The sequence below is a fragment of the Brachyistius frenatus genome, unplaced genomic scaffold, assembly GCF_029030835.1.
Source record: "Brachyistius frenatus isolate BFR_SWC_R1_liver_20210118 unplaced genomic scaffold, ASM2903083v1 Contig_144, whole genome shotgun sequence".
NCBI classification, from domain to species: Eukaryota; Metazoa; Chordata; class Actinopteri; family Embiotocidae; genus Brachyistius; species Brachyistius frenatus.
Window position 1 is genome coordinate 751,776 of NW_027210743.1, and position 24,861 is coordinate 776,636.

The 24,861-nt window shown below is 39.7% G+C and overlaps 2 protein-coding genes across 2 annotated transcripts in view; one reads left to right on the plus strand and one right to left on the minus strand.

Annotated features, from left to right (window-relative positions):
• igfals (insulin-like growth factor binding protein, acid labile subunit) overlaps positions 1 to 24,861 on the plus strand; it is a 222,849-nt gene that overhangs the window by 83,141 nt on the left and 114,847 nt on the right. The window lies entirely within an intron of this gene.
• baiap3 (BAI1 associated protein 3) overlaps positions 310 to 24,861 on the minus strand; it is a 35,928-nt gene continuing 11,376 nt past the window's right edge. The window contains exons 3-34 of the mRNA XM_069715557.1: positions 21,502 to 21,589; positions 19,909 to 19,992; positions 19,618 to 19,725; positions 18,577 to 18,636; positions 17,869 to 17,935; positions 16,442 to 16,655; positions 16,135 to 16,179; positions 15,282 to 15,359; positions 14,471 to 14,576; positions 14,212 to 14,319; positions 14,027 to 14,119; positions 13,274 to 13,377; positions 13,071 to 13,188; positions 12,780 to 12,904; positions 11,152 to 11,242; positions 10,204 to 10,260; positions 9,997 to 10,094; positions 9,844 to 9,895; positions 9,554 to 9,705; positions 9,320 to 9,443; positions 8,348 to 8,488; positions 8,102 to 8,197; positions 7,616 to 7,831; positions 7,177 to 7,245; positions 7,008 to 7,087; positions 6,030 to 6,138; positions 5,452 to 5,523; positions 5,246 to 5,329; positions 4,866 to 4,986; positions 4,645 to 4,768; positions 4,360 to 4,565; positions 310 to 4,147 (exon numbers count right to left, since the gene is read on the minus strand). Of these exons, the coding sequence (XP_069571658.1) occupies positions 4,044 to 4,147; positions 4,360 to 4,565; positions 4,645 to 4,768; positions 4,866 to 4,986; positions 5,246 to 5,329; positions 5,452 to 5,523; positions 6,030 to 6,138; positions 7,008 to 7,087; positions 7,177 to 7,245; positions 7,616 to 7,831; positions 8,102 to 8,197; positions 8,348 to 8,488; positions 9,320 to 9,443; positions 9,554 to 9,705; positions 9,844 to 9,895; positions 9,997 to 10,094; positions 10,204 to 10,260; positions 11,152 to 11,242; positions 12,780 to 12,904; positions 13,071 to 13,188; positions 13,274 to 13,377; positions 14,027 to 14,119; positions 14,212 to 14,319; positions 14,471 to 14,576; positions 15,282 to 15,359; positions 16,135 to 16,179; positions 16,442 to 16,655; positions 17,869 to 17,935; positions 18,577 to 18,636; positions 19,618 to 19,725; positions 19,909 to 19,992; positions 21,502 to 21,589 (3,394 nt within the window). The 3' untranslated portion in view covers positions 310 to 4,043. The remainder of the gene's footprint in view (positions 4,148 to 4,359; positions 4,566 to 4,644; positions 4,769 to 4,865; positions 4,987 to 5,245; positions 5,330 to 5,451; positions 5,524 to 6,029; positions 6,139 to 7,007; positions 7,088 to 7,176; positions 7,246 to 7,615; positions 7,832 to 8,101; positions 8,198 to 8,347; positions 8,489 to 9,319; positions 9,444 to 9,553; positions 9,706 to 9,843; positions 9,896 to 9,996; positions 10,095 to 10,203; positions 10,261 to 11,151; positions 11,243 to 12,779; positions 12,905 to 13,070; positions 13,189 to 13,273; positions 13,378 to 14,026; positions 14,120 to 14,211; positions 14,320 to 14,470; positions 14,577 to 15,281; positions 15,360 to 16,134; positions 16,180 to 16,441; positions 16,656 to 17,868; positions 17,936 to 18,576; positions 18,637 to 19,617; positions 19,726 to 19,908; positions 19,993 to 21,501; positions 21,590 to 24,861) is intronic.

Genomic DNA, 24,861 nt, shown 5'->3' on the forward strand with positions numbered 1-24,861 from the left:
AGTGGACACAATGAACTGTTCTGTTTCTGTGTTATTTTCTGCAGTGGCTGCTGTGTTACAGGATGTGTTTGAGCTCCAGGTAGCTGCTGCAGAGGGGAGGTAAAATAATAAAGGTCAAGGTAAGCCAGAGACACAGGACTGAGAGTAGGAACATAGGAGATTGATTGCGAGGATGATGACATTGTGGGAAAGATGAAGTGGACAAATAGGTCAGCGTCAGCCTGTGGCATTTCTACACATTAAATACACCTGCTGAGTTGGAACAACATGTGCACATCTATCAGGATCAAACTATAATTCAAACCCATACAAATTTAAATACAATCTTTATTGGGGTCATAGACATCTCCCAAAGGTATAATCCAGTAAACAGCAACACAGGCATTTACAATTCAAGGACAAATAATTCACTTTTACAATAACAAATTGAAGGTGTTTCGCCTCAAATACTTTTCACCGGCTGTTGCCTTTAAATCTCAACGGCAGACCTCAAACCAAATACTCAATTCAACGATAATTCTATATAATACTTTAAATAAAATATGTCAGCACTGACGGTCATGAAATAAGTCACGGTGAGATTCTGTTAATTCAGTTTTCACTTCAATGCGATCTTTAAATCTGAAAAAAAAATGTTTTTTTACCAGAACAAATCAGTGCACTCAACAAATAATGACCACATTGCCTGTCTAAGAGCAACATAAGGACATCTACAATACTGTGACTTAGAATAGACAAGTCTTAAATAACTGGAAAAGACACTTTTTTACTTTCTCAAGTAAAAGAACAGGAAATGTTTTTTCAATTAAAACTATCCCGGTGAAATTTCATTTAACTTACAATGCTGTTAGAAAGATGTTAATTACTCCTGCATTTCGATCCTCTTCTATAGTTTACTATACAGTATAGTATTAGCTTTATTTGACAATATAATGGTTGCATTTTTCTTTGTAAACATTTTTCCAGAACACCTGCTTTTAAAATAATAGAGATAATAGAATCGCAACAATGTTAAATATTTAAATCTCACACTGAAATCCTTCTGTCCTTGTTTGTATATATATATATATTGATAAAGTAACAATTCAACAGTTTTGTAACAATACTCATGGAAATTCTACCTGAAGTATCTTAAGAACAAAACGAACGAACAAACAAGTTCTGTTCCGATGGACTGAAAGAATTCCCCGCTCCCTGTAAGTAAGGCAGGCTTCTTGAACACCTGAACAATCCCTGTAATGCAGCACACTCCCCAGGCATAGATATGGTTTCTGCGTGCTTCATCCTCTACAGACTCCACAGGATAAACGACAAAGCACGACACACAAGCAGCTACAGTAAAGGTACATCACTGTCAAAATGCTGTCGGTGTGAAGGTTTTGGTGCCGAGTTCTCGCTACTTGCTACAGTGTTTCTTCACGACACATCTGATCCTGCTTTGTGATCCGGTTGTCTCGTCTAAAACGGTCGCTTTCAAAGACAAAAGTGTGATTTTAAACACATAAGCCTGATTGTGTAATTCCTCTTCATAAATGCATTTTGACACACAAGCAAAAACTCCAAAAACATCATAACCATGTTTGTTGAGGGTTTCAAGGATGGAGGAGTCTACCTAATTTTCCCAACCTGTATGTTTCTCAACGATAAACTTCAAGCTACATTTTCAACAATAACGTCCAGTTTCCTCGACAAAAATAAACCTCCCGTTTGGAAGGACAGATTTTCAGTCAATAAAAACCTTTAAGTACTTTTTGTTTAGTCTGTATTTATGCTTCCTGTTCCTATTTCCTTTCCTTCACTCGCGCTTGAACGAGGAGGACTCAAATGAATTCATATTAATCTTATTGATGAGAGTTGGATTCACAAATGATTGAACTTAGGCTAATTAGTCCATGACTTCATCCTCAACAGTTACAATTTAATATGCTTCAGAGGGCCTTTATCTTTTTTTTTAAAACATTATTAACTATTCTAGAGTAAGGGTAGTCCTTGATTGGTCATGATAATACTGAGTAAAATGAAGGATACTCTATTAATTAGTCGTAATTTGTGATTTACTTTTTTTTTTTTTTTTAAAGGTTTTGTCATCTTTCACCTGCATAAAAATGCAACTATAATTCATGTTCTTCACAACACAATAGTGGTGGGATTCCAGGTTGTATTTTGACCCTCATCTTCTCATTGAAAAAAACATGAAGACCCAGCCTCACAGACACAGCTTTGGGAGACTGGCCAGAGCTACTGTTGAATTATGCCTGTCAGGCCAGCGATAGCTGCAGCAGGGAAGGAGGGCTGGCCTAGCCCATTAAGTATAATTATGCCACTGCACAGGTTCATTATGCGTTTCTTTTCTCTACCCCTCAAGAGATTAAGCTCCACAGTGCGACACTAACTTAAAGTTTCATCCTTGCAGTCCTACAAAGAGCATGCACAACTTTGAAAATGGGACGGCAAAGGCTTTGGTGAACTTTGATGGTCGTTTCATGAGCCGTGTGAACACCACGAGCTCATTAGCTGCAATTAGCTCGGTTTCTCCAAATAAATGTTTTTGAAGTGCTACCATCTAATCATGAAGCCACCCACTGCACCACACACAGTATTGTCTTTGAGGACGACACAGTTCTTCTTGCTCCCTTTCAATAATGAGAGATCAAGGTTTTTGGAGTGACCATGAAAATATGAAGGATTCTGAATATAGTTTCTGTTACTGTCAGAGAAGAAGTACAAAACGGCAGTGATTAGTGATTTCATAAGTAAAGTATTCATTCAAAGTCTATTAACAAATCTATTCGTCATGTTAATTAAATCCAACTTTTAAATCTGTTCTTCTTTCGTTGGACTATTCTTTTCGTAAGTCAACATGCATGCACTATGGTACGAAGAAGACATCATAGTTTAAAGTATTTTTGTTCCGAACAAAAGTAAAGAAACAAATTGAAAACATAACTAGCATAAAAACGTTGAGCTGACAATATCAATTCATGCTGAACTAAAGGAATATAAAGGTAATTTATTCCCTCATTGGAATATCTGTTCTTTAAATGAACCAGTTCACTAGGCAACAACATTTTCCATAGTCACGGATACATTTGCTTCTTTCAATGTGCTACTGTAAGTTCAAACAACTCACTTGTATTTCTGTAAACATGAAAACCAACTCTCTGCTGTCACAGTCACACAAGAAGAGGCTAAAGCTACAACAATTGGTCCTCCCACCACCGAGGTAACACGGTCTTTGGCCTCTTCAGTGACCCATCATAAACTTTGTGAAGAGCAATCTGAAAAGTTGAATGAACTCGACTTGTGCCGTGTGCCTCGGGGGAGTTTCAGACCTCCCTGCTGCTGATCTGTCTGACTGACCTTAAAACACCAAGTCTCAGAAAGTGCACTTCCCCCAAAGCCATGCGTTGCATCTTCATGATTTCCTCCACAACACATATATGTTTTTAAATCATAAAGAGTTTGTTCGTAAGACACAGTATGACCTGGAAAATAAATGTGGGTTCAGGCTTTCACATCCTAAATACGCTTTCATGCATTTTATCTCCACAACTTCTGTGAAGAATGTGAAAAGTCTCAACACCCGTTTAAGTCCCCTGCAACTAATGAGCATATCTGAGGTATATATTAAGACTTTGACGGATTACTATTGGATATATAAGCTACTTCCACAAAATAGTTCTGAAATGTTAAATCTATTATATCAAAGATTATACAGCAAAGATAACAATTACCTCATTACAAAAAATATAGACTACTAACATTTAGGATCAACTATCCATTGAATTCTGAAATATAGTTTAACTGAGACAGCATAGAGTTGCACAGTGGCAGGATATTCATCTCCCAGTGAGAAAACAGCGATAAGCTTCACTGTATTCCTTTTTTTCCTCTTTTCATTTTGGTATATTTACCGAACAAACAAGAACATTGAAACAAAAAAAAATTAAAAAAAATCTAACATTGTAAACATTGTACCAGTACAAAAGCACATGTCGCAAGACGTGGTCAGAAAACACCAACACGGGCAGCGCTGACAGCTTCTACTCCTCCTCCATTGACTTCTCAATCTCCTTCAGCCTGCGGACAAACTCCTGAGCCTCCTTGTCTCCGACGCGGGCGTCCAGCATCCTCATGATTGGCTTCTCTGGAGGGGAGACCAAACAGATGAGAACAGTTTCTACACCTGACACAAATATCTCCAGATTGAATGGCTTTTCATGTCATATTGGAGAAATAATTGGAAAACCAGACCTACACCCTCTGGTCTTACGAGAAACCAATATTATGTGTGTGTAAAAAAAATAAAAAAATAAAAAAAAAAAAAAAAGAATAGATACAGCCTGGAGCTTTATGTACCGCTGGGTTTACTGCGAGACAGGTGCAGGATGACAGGCTGGACGCTCTTGCCGGCCGCGGAGGCGTTTGGTCTCCCCGGCCAGCAGAAGTCGCTGAGAGGAGCGATGGCTTCGCCGGCGAAGTCGTTGGTGGACAGCCAGTCATAATCCATCACAGTGAAGGTCAAACAGGCAAACCTGTGTCTGTACTGCTCAGGACTGACATGGCTGGAATACAATGGGACCAAACACGTCAGGCGCATGGGTACAAACATCTAAAGAGGGAGCGAGAGGAAAGAACACTCACAAGTAAAAGACTTCATCGAATACTGGGTGCAGCGTCTTCAGCTTCACTTGTGTGCGCTGACTCTTGGTCATAGGGAAGAGGTGGTGAGGGCACAGCTCCACTATGACGAACGGGTCACTCAGACCTAAAAAAAAAAAGGCCAGAAAAACTGAGTGAAATTTCAACTTGGGAATTTTTTTTAATTTTTTTTTTAAAATTAATTTCAAATTTTAGAGTTTTACCGTTGGCATCCAGTGCAATAATATCTGCAGCATGCAGAAGCTCCACCGCCAGCCTCTGCTCTGGAGCATCGTAGTAGCACTTCACACTGATCCGACCAAAACGGGTATGTTTCAGTGTTTTCTGCAATATTAGGTCCAGTTATAATATGATTTAAAAGCAAAACTCATTACGATAATCATTTTTAAATCTCATCTGACAGAAAATACTCAGCATATATCCATCTACATGTTACATTACTTGATTGCATCATGTTTTTCAAGAGTTAAGGAGAAAGCAGATTTTCAATCAGAGTAGTGCTTGCTGTGCTGTCCAATCAATACTTCTCTGTCCACTTTAAGGGGCTAAAGGGAGATTGTCAGTCCGGTAAGTTGAAAAGCACCTGCAGGGAAATCTTCTCCAGATAGTACTGTTCAATCAGCTCAAAGGAGGAACATTTATTCAGCCTGAGCTCCTCGTCCAGGACCTAAAACAGCATCGAAATGGTCAGAAAGGGAAACACAAATGACAAGGTGGAGAGGAAGTCATAAATCTGGTCCCGCAGCTGCTCATCAAGAGACTCGGTCGACAGATTGCAAGACTTCTTACCTTGTAGTCGCCGCTCTTCATTTCTTCCAGGCAAAGACCCTCTCCCTTTGCATGAAAGAACTGCAGCAGGGTCTGAAGCATTTAAGGAAAAAAATAAAAGTAAATTTTGAGCTGTGACTCATCAGATTTATCCCTCTTACTTTGATGGATTTAAGTCTCAACATACAAAAAAGACTTGTTGTTCACACGAACAGCATGAAACCTCTGACAGGCAAACATGATATCTTCCTGCTACTCAACCCACTCATGTGGCGTGCCACGACTTCTCCAGCAAATCTGTCATGTCCTCTGCCAGCTGGTTAAATTGGCTTTAGAATATACAGCAGTCCTCACATTATCATTCATAAGGGAACTCACTTTAGTTCTGAACTTCTACCCAGTGGCTTCATGAATATCTGATATATGCTAACGATTGCCTGACAGCAGGTACACAGAGATAATTACAGACGGATGGTAACAGCACTGATGATCATCTTTACAGAGTTCACATGTTTGTTTGTTTTTATAGCAAACTATTCTTCATTAATGGACATACAGTCAAACTGAGCTATAAAATGTGTCATGCGGTAATCACTGACCTCCACTGTGTACTGGAAGCGGTTGTAAAACTCCACCTGAACGCCCCTGTTTTCAGTGACCGTGTCCAGGATCATTCGCAGGAGCACCTCCCACATGCTCTGAAGAACCCTACAGCCGACACAATGAGACACAATGAGGCACCCACATGGCTGTTTACTCACTCATTCTCCTCTATGTTTTCATAGGTAATTGCTTGATAATGAATACTTGAGTGTAAGTGCTAGGAGGTATTATTTCTGCTGAAAAGCTTACATTCATGCAATGTGTTTTACATAATTGAATCATTTTATATGGAATGTTTATTTAATCTTGTATCACTAGCTGCTCCGTCAAACTAATTGGAAATAATCAATCATCTAGATTGTGACAAAATTAGGACTCAGAAAAATTACCAACATTCAACCCCCCCCCATCTTTTCTATCCATGTTTGTCCACACTCAAGATATTCCTGAGATATTGATTTCAAAAGAATGGAATGGATGATAAGGCACAGTGACATTGACCTTCAACCTTTGATTAGAAAAATGTTGTCAGTTCATCCTTGAGTTCAAAAGAATGTTTGTGCCAAATCAAAAGAAATTCTCGAGGCATTCCTGAGATATCGTGTTAACAAGAATGTGAAAAACAGAAGGAGCAGATGTGAGGTCACAGTGAACCCCAACATTTAATCAGTTCATCCTTGAGTCCAAGTGAACATTTGTGCCAAATTTGAGGAGGCTCCCTCGAGGCCCTCCAGAGATAACACGTTCAATAGAAGGGGATGGATGTGAGGTCGTAGTGACCTTTCAGCAAAACTTCATCATTTCATCTTTGGGACCGAGTGAATGTTTTTGCCAAATTTAAAGAAATTCCCTGAAGTCATTCTTGAAATATTATGTTCAGGAGCTTGAGATGGACACGGCCACGTCTGTCACCGGCGCAGAGGCAATAAAATAAATGAAGTCATATCTATAGGTGAGGAGAGAAAAATAATTACCTGATCAGATTTTCCTTGACAAGGTTTTCAGTGAGGATGACCATAGTGTCTTGTAAGTACTTCATGAGAGGGGAAACAGCCTGAAATAATACCACACATTACATAAATCCCGTAGCTGAAACACCACTGATGCAGGAATACAAAATGGTAGACGTCCATTGCTACATACATCATCATTGTTGATGGAGTCTGGAGACAGACTGATGTGCTGGATGTACCTCCGCATCTCAGGAAACATCTGCACAGAAATATTGACTCACAGATGTGCATGCAGGTGCATACATATACATAAACATATACATAAACTGTGCAGAATGCTTATACAGATACAGAAAGCACAACAGGCTAGTGAGAAATGGAAGGTTGTATTTTCCCGACCACAAAAAAAAAACACAACAATGGATCAAGAAAAGGATTAATGATTAATTTCTATTATTGACAAATTGGAAGCAAACTTCACAAAATCATCAAGTACAGCACAAAGTTTAGAATCTGTTTTTTAATTATGAGAATTAAATCATTTTTCTACATTTAAAGCTACATAACGCTGTCAGCAGGTGACATATTACATACACCTAAATGTCCGTTATTTAACTGCACGTGTTCACCTTGTCTGTGAGCAACGTGATGAGGCGTTTGGCTTCTCTCTGCAAGTCCAGGTCCATGTTGAACAGCTGTCCATTCAGGGCCTTGTACACCTGCTCCTTCCCCTCCACCCCGCAGGACTCCTCCATGGCCCGCTCCACGCCTTGCCAGTCCAGGTCACGGGGCAGGTGACCAAGGAAGACCCGCACGTTCTCCGTGTTGTTCAGGGCGATGCAGAGCTAGCAGAAAGCCAGGATGAGCAAAAGTGGAGAAACAGAGGGTGGAGGTGGAGAGAAAAAAAAAGAAGGAAAAGAAGCAGGGCTACAGAGAAGTAGAGGGACGGGGTGTGAGTGTAAATGATTGATGACGACAAGAGGCAGCTGCTTTGTTTTTGTGTGTACACATATCTGCGTTCCTGCTGAGCCCTTTGTGGTGAAAGGGAGAACACTTGCTGACATTTTGACGTCACTGTGAGCCCTCCTCCAGTTCTGTCTTGCTACAGGCGCTACCTGCACTGTGAAGCTCTTGTGGTCTCGGCCCAGCTGGTTCCGCTCAATCTTCCGCGTTATCATCTCTGAGTAGCAGACAGCCTCGCTGCAGAAGTTCTGCGATAAATAATAGACTTGTTAGTTTCCTTTTTGATTCCGACGGCTAAAACCTTTCAGAATTCATATGTGTGTACATGTGTCTTCTCGGTGTCATGTTTGTATGGGTACAAAAGTTTAGTGCGTGGGAACACGAGAAATGGCACTCACGTCTGTCAAACGGGTGACAAAGATGAAGGCCCCCGCAGAGTCTGGCCAGGCCAGCTGTAACCAGATCTCGCGTACCTGGCTGAAGCAAGTTGTCACTTCCACTGCTGAGGAGCTGTGTTTGGCTTGCTGCAAAGGCTCGAGCTACTCACAAAACACACACATTTCAAAGACCTAAATTAGTTTCATAAAGGTCGATAATATTTTATTTCACATTCTGATTTAGGCTCTTTAGGGTGTAAACAAGCAATTAATAAATGCTATATGACACATAAATCTAGCTATAGCTATGAAGGCAAACACATTTTCTAATCATGTACTTATTAACATGTATAACTTTGCCAATCATTTTTCCATTTCTACTTTGGCAATAGAAAATTAATGCTGGATGACAGCTTTTATAGTCTTCAGTAGTTTTAAACACATTTAGACATTTCAAAAACCTTGTTGATTATTAGAAAGTAAGTTCATGCTTTGTAACATATTTACCAAAGGTGAAAACACTTATTAACCATAAAAAAAAAAGCAAAATGCAGTTAATTACCACTTTACAACACACTATTATTGTTATAGGTGACTCTTTATTGTTAGCGCTTAAGAAAATTACAAAAACAACTTTAAAACCATATTGGGGTATTATAAAGCATTTTACATGTTTAGGGGATAAAGCATTTATCAAAGCATTCATTCACTGATGTACTCAATTAGTGTATAAGCGTTACTTTCATAAGCAATCGTATGTCAAAAACATTAATAACATCTCAAATATATACTTTAATCCTCTTACAACTACATTATAATGTGTTCAAGTGGGTTATAAAGATGTATTAAATGTTTATATGCTGGTTATCAAATGCTAAATAAGTGGTCAAGTGTTACAGTGACTAAAAGTTCCTCTAGATGAACTAATAACCATCAAAGACCAACTTACATTCATTTCATGTTATTATTGTATATTTTTAAGGACAGGATCACCTTGTCTGTTTCCACTGCTTTACGGATCCTGTCAAGGGATCTGTCATGAACGATCTGCAGCCACTTGTGAATGGAGGACTTGAACCAGTTATGAAAGCCTGTCAAGGCCAACATTTTAGCATCCCTGTTAGAAGAAGAACACACATGTTTTACTGAACAACAGAGGGTGACCATGAGTCAGAGGGTTTTTATGCTGCTATATGAAGAGGCATTAGAGTCAAACTGATAACCAACTTGAGAGGAAGGAACTCTCGAAAGCCTTTGAGGATTTTCAAGGAGATGAAGAGCTCAAAGATGGTTTCTCCCATTGTTTGAGTCAGTCTGGAGCTCTCCTGCTCCAGAGTCCCACAAACCCGCTCCATCGCGACATTCACATCATCAGCTACCTGTTACACCAAAGAGTTTCATAGTGTTAACCAGTGTCAAACACCAATTCCAATGTTAGCATCAACAATAGTAAGACTCAGAAAGACTTCACAAGACATCTCGACAATACCATCGAACATCATTGTTTCATGACATACCTGTTTTTCCAACTGCCTGTACGATATGCTGAAGAAGTCTACTTTCACTGCACTGTGAGAACAAACAAAGGATGAAATGACATCAGTCCAACAACTAAACAAACATCTCAACATAGCTTTGACATTCACCTGGAAAAAAAGTCTGATACTGACCTGAAGAAGAGTTTGTTGTAGATGTTCTGAGCTCTCTGGATGTCTGCACACACAGCATCAATCACCTGAACCAGCTTCTTCAGCTGCTCCTCCAGAGTCTGCATTGTCAACACACAACATGCAGCATCCCAGATAAACCTCAAAGCATAGTCAGCAAAATTGTTTGATGTCTATCATGAAGACTTGTATTGAAGATTATGAACTTACCCCCTCCTCTGGTTTGTACCGAACAATTAAGCTCTCGTACCACTCAGATGTTCCTTTCTGTAAATCAGTAAAAAAAAAAAAAAAAAATAATAAATGGGTCGTGGTGATGGTGAGTATTCAGTGTTGTTTACATTCAGCATTTCTCACTAAAACAAAATTTATATTTTCTTACCGCTTAAAGTATTTAATATGTTAAAAAAAAAAACAATCTGTTTCTGGTGTTTTATTTCTTCCTTTTTTGGTATTTTAACACCAACAACAACATCAACGGCTACACATCACATCACTGCTTTCTGTACTGGGCAGAACTGAGTCCTGTTTTCACGCAATACAAACTATATCAGCAACAACATTAAAACCACTGAATGCTGACGTGGATAACATTGATTACCTTGTTGCAATGGCACCAGGTCAAGGGGTGGGATACATTATGAACAGAATAGTCCTTGAAGTTCATGTGTTGGGAGCAGGAAAATCAGACCAGCGTGAGGATCTGAGTTACTTGGACATGGACAGTGGCAGATCTTGTGGGGTTTGTCTGATATGCAGTGGTTACTACTGACCAACAGTAGTCCAAAGAAAGAGAACTGGTTCACTGTAGCACACATTGCTAGAAACCTTAATGCCGGCTATGATAGAAAAGTGTCTGGACACAGTGCATCAGGCACCTGTGGGATGTCCTGGAAAAACAGATCAGATCCATTGAGGCCCGACTTCACAATTTACAGGACTTAAAGGATCTGAGTCTAGCATCTTGTGTCCTGATAACACAGGAAACCTTCCGAGGTCAAGGCTTCAAAAGGTCAGAGCTGTTTTGGTAGCTTAAGAGGGACCTACAGAGTATTAAGCAGGTGGTTTTAATAGTGAGGTTGTGTGCGGTCAAAAACTCTGTGGGTCAACTTTACTGTAAAAATAGTTTTTGTCATTTTATGCCACATTTTTTGTTACCTTGACAGCGGTAGTGATGTCCAAGTGCAGCTCATTGCGAAGAGGACATACGGTCTTAAATGCCCGCATGTTTTGCATGTAGCCAATCCCCCTGGCATACACAGACAGAAAAAAATAAATTATAATCCAAGACTGCTATCAACTCATCAAACAGTCACACTCTGTTCTCAGACATCATCGGGTAGAACAGCTACAAGCTCAGTGAAATCCTTTCACTCTAATTGTGTGCAGGACTCAGTATCGCATGTGCAGGAGTACTTTAACGGTTAGGTGAGTCACTGTGTTTCTCTCTAAAAAGTGTAGAAAAAGATGTCCCCCGGGGTACTGATCACTGGGCAGTGCTCGACTTCTTACTGCAGAAGTTTCTATAAAAAGGCGCTCTCCTCCAAATTAGCCCAACACAGCAACATGAACTTCGATAATTAGCTGTTTTTACTGGCTGGCATTTACTGGAAGAGAAACAGACTCCCTAATTTGGTCCTCTAACTTCCTTCTTTTTGGTCAGTGCTTAACTAGGAGCTGAGACCGCAGGATGGTGATTTCCGTGGTTTTGATGGTATCTGGGTTTCTATCTAATGTTGTAAATCCAAAGAGTGCTTCTCATGGTTTTATGGACAAAGAAGTCTGTCACTCTGTCTCTGTGTTTATGTCTCTGTCTACAAGCTGGAGAGGATGTGGTTCTCTCCACCCCGGGCTCCTGGTTCTTCCTCACCTGTTCCTGTTCTCCTGACTCCCCTAATCAACTCCTCCGCTTGAATACCCCAGAGTATCATCCAGTCTTTTCCAGATCGCTGAGTATACCAGTGTGGTATAGCTCCTTCTCAGCTGCTTACATCGTAATCTAAGTTCTCCTCATGTTCAGAAGATGAACTCCTGTTTTTTTTTGTGCTCAGGATCCTCAACTGCACTTCAGCCTGCCTTTCTCCACCAGTTTCTTCCCTCATCTTCACATCAGCCATCCACTTCCTCAGCCACTCTCCTTCCTTCACTGGCCATGTCAACTTCTCCTCTACCTCACAAAGCCTTAATACAAATAATTTACTCTTTTAATTTCCTGGTCCTTGTCCTGCATTTAGGTCCTCAACCAAGCTAACACAAAAAAACATTCCAGTCCATATTCACGGTATTCACAGGGATGAATGCTTTTGACTTTTGGTGACGTCCTCTGGAGAAAAATGTCATGTGTACAAACAAATCTGTATTTTTCTTTGCTTTCATTTCATTTCATTCTCTTGAAGGGAGGTCATCCTTTCAGATTTTCATGACTGCATGTCCGCCTTACCACTGACAGGATTTGGTCAGTGATTTTTACAAGTACAATGGGAGCATAGTGTGATATAAGGAATAATATGTGGGGTAAAATACCAACATATCAAAATGCTGGCACAAACAGCCGCTATGTTTCAACACAATGTGTAGTGAGGAGCAAATGTTTAATATCTCCTTTGGCATGAGTAATGAGAAATGATCAAGATATTTGTGTTTGAGTAAGGAACCCAACACTGCTTCCTCCACAGAGTGTGACTGACTGCTTGTAGTCTTTCTGTGTCTGTTGGGGTGAAAGATTGGATATCGTCTTGGCATGGGAGCACGGGCGAGTGCGTGATATGATGGCAGTGTGACTTTACCTGAGCATGAGCTCGTAGCGTGTAATGGCAGCAGCGCTGGTGCAGGGGAAAACCTGACGCATGTTCTTCATCAGGCACAGGCAGTGCTCTGTGTACAGCCTGAAGCTGTCTGACAGCTGCCTCTCCTGGACACAGGAAGGGCCCTCAGTTATAGCTTCATTGGCTGTGAGACATTTTTGGCTGAACCAAAAACCTTGATGAATGTCAGTGAAGAGCTGAGCTAATGAGGTGACAGTTCTAGATGATGAAAGGTCTTTTCCTACTGGGAGGCCTGAAGGTGATGAAACCTACCAGGTCTCCCCGCACAGTGGGAGGGTCCCACTCTGCATCGATGGTCCTCAGGAGGCGCAGCAGCAGGGAGTAGCACACCCTCTGGTTGCGGTGGTGGCTGCTGTAGCACTGCCAGCGACTGCAGTAGTAAATAAAACACACACCTTCCATCTGAGGCAAGCGCTTTCATATTTGATCAATTCAATGCCACCATCAATACTCACATAATGGCCTGTTGGAGAGGAGAGAGATCAGTTTGCACAGCATGGTGAGTTAGCACCGTCCACGCAGGAGGAGAAACCTGCCCATTCCAGTTGTACGGCTCTCTCTGGGGTTGCATGAGGAAGACTTTAATGTAATTTCAATCATACTTAAGAACAATCTGTTTGTACTCATCCAAAAGCCTTCATGTTTTTTTTTTTTTCTAAATTCATTTTTGATCAATGAATGACACAGAATATAAAACAGCGGTAATAACAGGCTGGTAAAATTGGCAGCTCAGATCAGAACACATTTTTTTCAAATTCAATTCCACCCACATTAACTATTATATCTGATATGCAGCTACTGCAACAGCTGTCTGGGCCAGCAGAGGAGCTCTGAATCACAGCAAAATGTGTGCAGGTCTGTGTTCAGTCTTTTATCCGACAATTTATGTTTTCTTTTTACACGACAATAACTCAACTCCAAATCTCATGCCGACACAAAATTAAGTTCCCTTCAGCCAGAATAAATCAAAATAACTTTAAATACAATATATATACAATATGCTGGTTTGTATCAACAGGACAAGCAAGTAACTGACTAACTACTATTACAGCTCTGTGCTTTTTATTATGGTGGCAAAATTCAATAACACAAAAAAGAAAAGTAAAGTGACTAAATGGTTAAAGAAAAGACATTTTACAATTAAAACCTAACTTAAGCAGCTTTACTATAAATATTTGTTTTGAATAAATAAACTTGAGGAAACTCACCTTAACATGAGCATGCTCATGCTCCACAATCTGACTCAGCAGTTTCTTATGAATGGAGACATTTGTGTCCTTCTTAGACAAAGTTGAGTCCCTCTGAAGGTAAAATAAACATTACAAGTTGTAATTCTTGATGTCATACACATACAACAAGTATATACGCCGAGTAATTGTTCTTCTGTAAATACCTGGCAGGTGAAGAGCTTCAGAATCAGGTGGCATTCTCCCTGAACTTTAGACGCACTCGATCGGGGCTCCAGCTTAAACCAGGTGTCAAAGCCGATGACTGGAATCTCCTGCAAGAAGGAAATCGGTCTGATTTATGACAATGAAACACTTCCAGGGAAATTCTTCATATTCTGCCCTTTATTATATTTCCGTTTGTGTTTGATATCTCAGTCACTCGGCACCGCTGGCTAGAGAGATTTCTCCACTTTGAACACTCACATTCAAAGAGATGTTGATACATCCGAGGAAGTCGTCTGCGTTCTCCTCAGGGCCTGAGGATGCAGATCCGTTGGAACGCACTGACTTTGCGATCTGCTTAAAATACCTGAGAAGAAGAAGGAGTGTGTGTGAGGAAAATTGTCAACTTCCATAAATCTTCCCTGTTTGCCACAAGTTTTCAGTTTTTAGGCATTTAAGCTAAGGCTTTCTTCTTTAGTGACTTGCAAATACAGCAACAGTAGGTTAAAAGTAGGCTTTATATCATATATATATATATTTTGCAATTGCTGAAATGCAAGGTTCTCACCATCAGGAATAGATTCTCACACACACACACACACACACACACACACACACACACACACACACACACACACACACACACACACACACACACACACACACACACACACACACACACACACACACACATTCACTCGCCAATGGTGCAAGCCTGCAATGCAAAGGGCAATTCAGGGTTCAGTGTCTTGCCAACTGCCAAACTTTTGATGAGTGGGCAACCCGCTCTACCCTCTATGCCACTGCAACGTCTGGTTTATTCAGATGAAAATGACCCTCCAATGGACAGGGTAATGACTCATCTCTTTACTGTTCCAATGCCAACTATTTGAATTAAATACTTACACATAACTGTGCTCCAGATTGTAACCCGTTTCTTGTTTGCATGTCAGAACATTGAAAACAATCCTAATAAAATTGGAATTTTAATAATTTCTTACAAAAGTTGATCCTCCTAAGACATTTCCATCGTTACACTGGAAATCCAGAATTACATAATACTTTTCATTACCTGCCCATTCCTCGAAGTCCGCTGACTTCATTGAGCTTTTTGCAGGCTTCAGCAACAGATACGTCATCGTCATGATCCCTGAAGGAAAGAAGATCATTCAGAGGCTGTTACAACCTCTCATTTCCTCTAAGAACAGGTTTTATTGTGTTTTAATAACGATATGCAGGACTGAGAGGTGCAGATCGACAATCAACATCAACGTTCAAGAGGAGCATTAGCCTTCAAACCTTTTATTGAATCAGCGCTTGAGAAAAGAATCCTGTAAGAGCTGAGTGATTAAAACATTTTTATCCTTTAGAGCATCAAATGCAGTTAAATGGCAGTTAAGTGTGTATAATGATAATATTCATGCTGATGGACATAATGGATGCAACTGTCAACTTTAACCACAACCAGAACCAATGACTAATTCGCTCCACCTACAAGAAGAAACCTTTTTTGATTGCCTAAAAAAACCTTTAATTTGCTACAACTATGAACTAAAATAAAATAAAGACGCGGACCTGCCAAACCTTTAAAGCAAGAACAAGAAAAGCCAAACAAAAACAAGTTTACATTTGAGAAACTTAATCTATCAAAGTAAATTGAAAATCATTGGATTTTGGACTGTTGGTTGGTCAAAATAAGACATCTGAAGACATCAACTTGTGCTATGCTGACAGCCCTGTTCTCATGGTTTTCAAAAGTTTTATCGACCAAATGATTAATTAAATATTTATTGAGAAAGTGAACAACAGAATTTAATCTTTTGTATACATTTGTAATTATTCATAATAACCTGACATTAATCCTCATCTCATCCACTGAAAATTCTGTTAATGAGATTGTAGGTGTTCCTTTGCTTGAATCTTACCATATGTCCAGATGTAAGAGGTCATTGTGGACATCATCTATTTCACTAAAAAAAAAAAAAAAACAATAACAACCAAAAAACAGGAAAATCATTAATCAAATGATGATCTTGATCATGAGTAACATTGATAATGACCAGCTCAGACCTTCAGTGCTCCTTTTACAGAAATGTCAGTGTGCTGCACTGGTCACATAACTAACAGCTCTGGGCGTTAAGTGTGAAACAAGCAAAACCGTGAATTCTGCATGTCACACATATCAGCATTTGCAGCACTTTGAAAAAAGTTATAAATTTGTCTTGTACTCACAACACAAAGTGCTCGTCCCACACCGGGTTCAGAGTCTCTGGTTTGACCCCAGTCACCTGGATACACCTGGCAGGTAACACCTCCTTGGTGCTGGAGCGTTTCTCCAGCTTGTCCTTCCTCTTCCTGAAGCTGAACTTTCTCTCCTTCTTCTCCTCCGTTTCCCGAGGGCTCTGTCCCACCAGGATTCCCAGCATGCAGTAGGGGTCGCTGTACCCTGGCAGGCCACAATACAACACACAGAGGAAGTTACAGTATGATACTCATGAACTGTGTCGGCTCAGACTGTCTGATGCAAGAATGATACAAAAAGCCCAATAATTCACAGATCTGCTTTTTATTTTTTATTTTTTTTATAACAGCGTTATTGTATTGGCATGTTTCATTTGTGATGGACCACTTTATGCTATACAGTACATATCATAGTAGCAATAGTTATTATTAATCCATGGGTTTATTACCAATTTTCTATCCACCCTGAGTTAATTATAATCTGACAAGTGTCAACTCATTACATACATGCATACTATACACACAGATGAGAAGACAAAAGTTTGTACACAACATATTCACATTAATGATACTGTGTGTCAGACTTAATTAGAACACAGGGTTTAACATTTGTCAGTGCATATTTTATTTAAAACTTCCACTCTAAAAGCTGATAATATGGTTTCTAATTTCAACATGAATTCATGACCAGGTTGAAAAGATTCCTAATCATCAAGCATTGCATCATCACTGGTCAAAACCTAGTCTAGTATTACGAGACAAAAAACTCTGTAAATAGTGAAGGCATGGGCACATGGACTGTTTCCAGATACTGCATCCTACTGGGCAAGAACCTCAGATTAATTGTGACTTTAACTGATCAGCAGTGACCATCATATGACGCATGTTGTGTGCCAAAACTCATCAAGCTGTCAACAGCAGAGATCTTTCACCAATGTGAGCAGAATGCAACACAATGTTGGTAAACGACCACTGCAGACTTTACAGACTCCGGCTTCAATTCCTCGTCTTTTGCCGGCATTACTGCAACTGTTTGTATCGCTTGATCTAGCCCTACCACCACCGTTATTGTCTGAACTTCAATTTAAAACAAACAATGGACCTCAATGTCATCGCACTGGTCCCTGATTGGTCCACCCTTCAGAGTGGGCTAAACACACCTTTATATGAACCGGGTCTCCAGACTATAACAACAGCGATGACTGAGGCTGCAAGCAACAGGCGAGCCTGTTCTGAACAAGCCTATTGAGATATGAAGTGCTGAAAACTATATGATGTCAGTGGACAGACGGTGAATCACTTCACAGTGTACAGAGCGAGTGCCATGAAAGGCTTTTCAGTTCTGTACTCTGTACTGAAACTGAATAAGAAACTATTATTTTTCAAAGAAGGGCTAGAAAATGCTTGTAAGGTCTCACCATTTGCATCCTTGGCCATCAGATTCTTGGCTTTCATGACAGAAACTCTTAAGGAAAAACTGGCTCTCTGTGGAGAAGGAATCCACAGTCTGTTCAGTATAAAACTTTAAAATGCAGAAAAATCAAACACTGCGTACATTTCAATTAATCCTATTCAACTTGATTCTCATGTAACTCTATTTACTTCAAGTAAACATCAGCATGCACTGCAGAAGAACGTAAGGAGTAAGAATGTAAGGAATCCATTTCTCTAAGATTATTGTGTAAGTTGCAAAGAAGAAGAACCTCTTTGTAACAGCATTTCAAAAGAGCTTACGGCATTTAATAGACATTGAAAGATCTCTGGCAGTCAAGTAGGAGGCACAACATCATATAAAAATGAAGCCTTTGGCTGTTATATCTTCAAGGGCATCAGTGCATTCCAACTGTGGCTCTCCATGCCACACTTTCACCTTATTACTACTGCAGTGTTCAGAGTAAGACCTCGAGAAAATATCGGCAAATGCATTAAAACACCACCTATGACTACACAACTGAGGATTTAGTGATTTTTCTAAATCTGCACTTCATGACCTCTGAGGGGTTTGATTTTATTGCATTTTATTAACTTGCAACTTGGACTTGGTTTCCACTTATTTTACTCTATTAGGGGACTCTAAATTTGCTTTAGTTCTGAAATGCATCAACACAACAGACACAATGTCTCACCTTGGACTCTTGAACCTTTTGGAGGATGATGTCCTGTTCCTCCTCCCCCATATCAAACACCTTGGAGAGATGGTTAGTCAAAAAACAGGCATTTTCTGCAACGATGACCTGCATTAAACTTTCTTTTGTTTTAAAAGCAACACTAAGAGCCAAATAGAAAATACATTTGCTTTTCAAAGCTGACAAAAACCCTCTGAAACTTTTACAAAAGCTTTAAGTCTGTCACAGTTCCTGCTAGCAGCTGACCTGCTGGGATCACGAGCTACACACTTTGCATAAAGACACACACTCCAGACCAAAAAAAAGGAGGCTACAATCCTTAGCATGACATCATCTGAATGAATGTAATATCACAGCCGAATATTAGTACACGGTGTGACTCGGCTTTGATGTTTAATCAGTTGTAAGCCAAGAACATCTGCTCAGATTCTTACAACAAATAGCCCTTTACGAGGCTACCATCAGTGTTATTATTATGGGATTTGAAGGAGCTAAAGAAATACAGTCTGGTTTTCTGACATGTTCATGTTCATTTAGAGGGATACAGAGATGGGTAGAGATACAGATGGTGATAAAGACATAGATGGATAGCAATATATATATATATGACCAGATAAAGATAGAAAGAGATATAGACAGATAGAGACATAGATATAGATGAACGGCAAGATAGCAATATAGAGATAGATAGATTGAGACATAATGATATAGAGGAAGATGTATACATAGAGACAGAGTGAAATATAGATAGACATAGAAAGAGATAGTGATAAATATAGAGATAAACACAGATATATATACATAGATAGATATCGAGATTCTGATCAATACAGATAGAGACATAGATGGATGGCAAGATGGCAATATATAAAGGGATAAATATAGAGAGCTTGAGATAGAGATAGAGAGAGATTAATACACAGATAGAGAGATATAGAGGAAGATATACATTATACTGTATATAGAGATATGGATAAATATCAATATAGATAAATAGATATAGAGATCGATAGACAGAGAGACAGACAGACAGGCAGATACCTTCAGTAGGTAAGCGAACAGCTCATCATCACTTTTCACATTTTCTGGTGAAGGCACTCCGACCCTGTTGACCACCGTGTACACAGCTTCCTCATAAAGCAGGTCCAGCTACATGAAAACACACCACTTAATAACTACCTTTCAGAAAAAATAAAAACTTGTGCTTTTTTGCCTTCATGCTTTCTGCTCCACTGAACAGGAATAAAAAGCTACAACTGTGTCATAACTGTAACTTTTCAAATGCAATCACTGCTGAAATACGATGAGAACAGAAAAGCTGAGCTGACGCACCTCGGCCCTGCTGATTCGGTCAGTATTAAAGGCCTGGTCCACATCCTCTTGGGGCGGCGGCACAGTGCAGGCTCCTTTTTGGCACTGTAAGGGGACAAAACCAGTTTAGCCAAATGAAAACCTCTGTCGCAAAAAGTTGTGTTGATTGAGAACAAGTTCTATTAAATGAAAAATAGAGTGAAGCAAAGCTGAGGAAACAGTAAGCTATTATTATTCATCACTTGACCTCCTGTAATTTCCTTTAGTCTGCCTTCAAGTGGTTGAAGATTTACTTAAGTAACAGCAGCCATACGGCATTATAAAAAAACAACAAGTAGTAAGTACAACACTAAATTGAAAATCGTATTATTGTACTTTATGTACACTACAATTATGTTGTTTAGTCCAGTGGTTTCCAATCTAAGACGGCCCAATCAAAAGGAAGGACGTATTGAAAAATGTTTTAAAGTGTGATGCTTCTGAGGGTTTAACCTGGAAGTATAAGAAAGACAGCTTCATTTTTGGTAAATCTTTATTTAAAAATTATCCTAAAGGGGGCAACACAGGCGTCTATATAATTTTTAGGTCTAAATTTGTTTCAAGGAGGACTAAATGTTAGCTTTGCTAAATATGTCAAAAAAGGCAACAATTTCTTTGGGATGTACTTATTTTTTCACATTACTGTCAGTGACAAAGTTACAACCAAAGAGACATCTCAGAGGTAAATCCTCCACAGTCCGAAGATAACTCTGAGGAACCCGAGATGATTAACGGGGTAGTTAATGGTGTTTTAACAACACTGGGCCTCACATACTCCCAAATGACTGCCAATAGACATCTAAAATATGCCCCAACAGGATAAAAGCGTTAAGTAAGGAATCTCAAGGAAAAAAGAAAACTATTTATTTCCAGTCTAAATAATGCATTTCATTCTTTAAGATTGTCATATGGTTAATAAAATAAAATAAAATAAAATTTTAATCTGAAAGGTAACTAGTTACGATAGCCGTCAATAACAGCAATTGAGTGAAAAGTGCAATATTTCCCTCCATTTTAGTGGAGCGGAAATTTGAAGTGTCATAAAATAGCAATTAAATAGAATATCTTTCCATTACTGCAGCTTTCATACTGATTTAACAATAATGAATCACGAAGCAAAAAGAAAAAAAAAGAAGAAAAAAAATCCACAATTCGGAAAACATGCTGAATTTTTCAGAAGATAAATGTCTTTCCAATTAGAACATCTCGTGTTTTGATCAAAAGCAACACTTTGCTTTTTGCTTGGGTTTGACTTTTTTGACATGCAGCAGTTTCAAAATGAAATCATTGAGCGCTCTCTGCAACTATTAATAAAGCATCAATGCCTAGCTCTGGCAGTGGGAGGAACTGAACATAACCATCGACAGCAGCTTGTCACAGCTGAGTCCAGTCCTCCGAGCACCCTCTTTAACCCAGTCCTTCTGCCTATGGACGTCACAGTGGCCATGGCGGTGGGCTGAAAGAGGGCACCGAGGCGTGCTAGCTACACATTTATGTTTCAAGTGTGTAACAGACGGAAAGGTGGAAGTTGGGTGTGTGTATGTGTGTGTGTGTGTGGGAGGGGAGGGGGGTTACCTCGGCCTGTGCCGCCCGCATCATGTTCTCCTGTTTCTGCAGGATGGCATTCATACGCTCAAAGAACTCCACGCTCTCCTCTGAAACCCTGCCAAGAAGAAGGAGCAGATTGACAAACAATCTTCATCTCTAAAAATAGAGACGGAAAATCAAAAGAGGTGAAATGTACGTCGCACTTTGGCAACAAATTCATCGTCGGATCAGTGAAACATCAGAATATTTAGGGACAGTGATTAAAAACACAGCGTGCCATTGGTGGGATCACACAGCATCCTGTTTACAGACACTTTGGAAGAGCGTTTGTCAATAGAGATGATCTGTTTCCGTTTTATGTTGAACTACTGGACTCCATCGCCTGCAGTTCAGCTCTTTATTAGTTATCAAACACCATCTTGTCTTGAGTGTTGGAAAAAAAAAAATCCAACATGTATGCACTCTGCATGAACCATGTTAATCTAGTGTGATGAGCAAGGCTGTGTGCAAAATGCAAATGATGTTTTCAGTTTCCTCCAGGTGTGAGTGGGTCTCCCGGACTCCCGCCGGCACCAGTTGTCATGGTGACATGGGCACATCAGGGAGGGAGTAGCTGGCTGAACACCTTGGGAATCCCCACTAACACCAGCTTCGCCCCTACCTTCTTCCTCCTCCCAAGTCTCTCAAGGGGGCACCTTCCTCCCGGCCCGTATGGAAATCATCGGGCCGGGGCAGCAGCTCTGATGTGAGCTGTAGCAGAACCGTCGGGAGCCGCCATGCTGTCTGCTTTCAAACTCCTAACCCCCACCCTCCCCACCCTCCCAGGCTCCTGCTTCATCTCTCAGCCAACCCCATCACATTATACCAGGAGAGAGAGCTGTCCAGAGAGGCCCTGACATGCTCATTTATTAGCATCATCACATCACAGCAGGCGTGTGGCAGCCCAACCCAGCACCCACTGACTCTCACCATGGCGGGGGAGCGGATGGCAAACCCATGAGGTATTGATGAAGACTAATGGCAGCCATGGTGGGAGAGTTGGTCAGGTTTTCACCGACATCAAGCTCAGTAAAACTTGATGTACTTAGTTTAGACGGATGGCATCGTCTATCAATGCCAGACTCACTGTGAGCTACAGTTAAATCTCCTCCTCTCTGTAAAAAATACACCACACCACAGCTCTTTAATCACATTTTAAGCTATAGCTTTGACAACAATTTTTTTTTTGGGGATAAAAGGGCTGCAGCTAACAGTCATTAATTTTTATGAAGCTCAAAAAAGTGACTAATGAGCATTTTAACTTATAAAAAAAATGGGTTAGCAGTTAATTCATTACTGACTAATTGTTTAAAACTTTAAAACATCAAACATGCATACAACACAAGCCTTAACTCTTCAGCCTCCCTGGTGCATTTTCATTTTGCGAAAGGTAAATTTAGGTGCTATTCTCATGTGATACTTGTCAGTCAGCGTTTGAAAGCCAGAAACCACAAACCGAGTCTCCAATCTGTAAATGACTCCAGAAACAAACCCTCTTCGACTGCCAAGGGATTGGGAGCTTTGTTTTTTGGAGCTTACGGTTTTCATTTGCACATGTAATACAAATAAGTTTCATTTCATTGCAAGACTTGTGTTATGAGACTCTCAATTCTCTCCGTCTTCAATCGTCCAAAGCATTCTCGTATCCATAAATCTGCCCGGTCGTCTGCCAGTCAGCTTGAGGATTTGTCGAGACAATCTGGGATCTCTCTTTTTTTTTTTTTTTTTTTGGAGCTTGGAAGCAGTATAAAAGCCCAAATGATGAAAGTCCAGTCAATTTAGATTTGATATATAAAAAAAAAGGTGATATCTTTCAACCTTAGTATCTTTCTTATACACACACAAACATGCACACACAAGCGGCACCAGAATAACAAACTGATTTGATGTTGCTAGGAAACACCTCCTCTTTTTAAACTCATTGTATTCTAATTGACTTTTCAGAATTCATTCAAATGCATCAATTATGTTTTCCCGTCTCTGGAGTAAATCAGAGGGAAAACATAAATAAAAACATGAACTTCTTCTGTCTGAGAGAATATGATTAAACGTTACTAACCGAGAGTGTGAAGGTGACAGCAGCGCCTCACTTCAAACTCCAATATAATATGGCAGTGCATACATAGTAATTAATACTGCAGACATCACTGTCATCTGCAGCATGAAAAATAATGTGACGTCTGTATGCATTCTAATAAAATAAGATGATTTTTTAATCTGATTTATCACGCTTGTCACTGCGTAATATGAGACTGCGACTCCTATCATAAGCAAAGATCTCAGTCACAAGGATCCCCTTCACTGTAACACACAAGACTGTTTGTTTTATTCTAATTACACATTTGATTAAGCAACAAAACATTACAGGTGGAAAGGCTTCAGTGTGAAGCTACAATCACAAAAGCAATGATTGAATCTCTCCATTCAATAACTTGTGAAAAAAAAAGAAAAAGAAACAGCAGTCTCCCAACGAGCACCACTGACAGATACAGCAGCCCAATGTGAAATGCTTTCCAAGTCAAGTCTTCTTGGGTGCTTCTCAATTATGTTTCACAGCTTTTATGACCTGCACAATTCCTGACTACAAGAGAAAAAGTATTTACACAAAAATCTGTTCCTTTATCTTTTACTCATCAAACTACACGGTATTGCTCAATTAAAAGCACATAACTTTTGGATACTTCTCATCTTGTGGACAGTTAAATTTGTACAACCCATTATCACGGCGAAGCGTGAAATAGACACGCCTGTCCACTACCACTTGCAAAAGATTTGATTTTCCTGTAAATCACATGGCGCCAAGAATGTAGTAGGTTTTATTTTTGTCCACTCCCGGAAAAAGTGTTACTTTCACGGCTAGAGGCAAAAGCGTTGTGTTGTAGTGGACGGGCGTGTCTATGTCACGCTTTGCCTTGATACCAGGTTGATGTGTAGAATGACAGTCACTGACAATTATACATCTGCATTGTGATTAGGCTGTTGATGATTTTTCTTATCGTTATCCACAACTAAAACCAAAACCAACAATTAATTGAACTTGCTATCTGAAGAAGTATTGTTGGCAGAATACATGTTCACAATTATGCAGTATATTTCTGAGCACTTTCAAATATTCTCCTCAATGTTGGCTTAAAAGACAAGATATTAATGAACAACTTAGCATTGTACTTCACAGTGATGGAAGATTAATTCAGATCTTTATATGGGCTAAAAGGAGCCATAAAACAGTATAAACATACTCAAGTAAAAGCATCCAAAATCTTATTAGAATAAAAGAACAATTCGGCAAGAAAATCTACTTTAAATTCTTAAAATACTTCCATGCGTAAACATACTTGGCCAATAAAG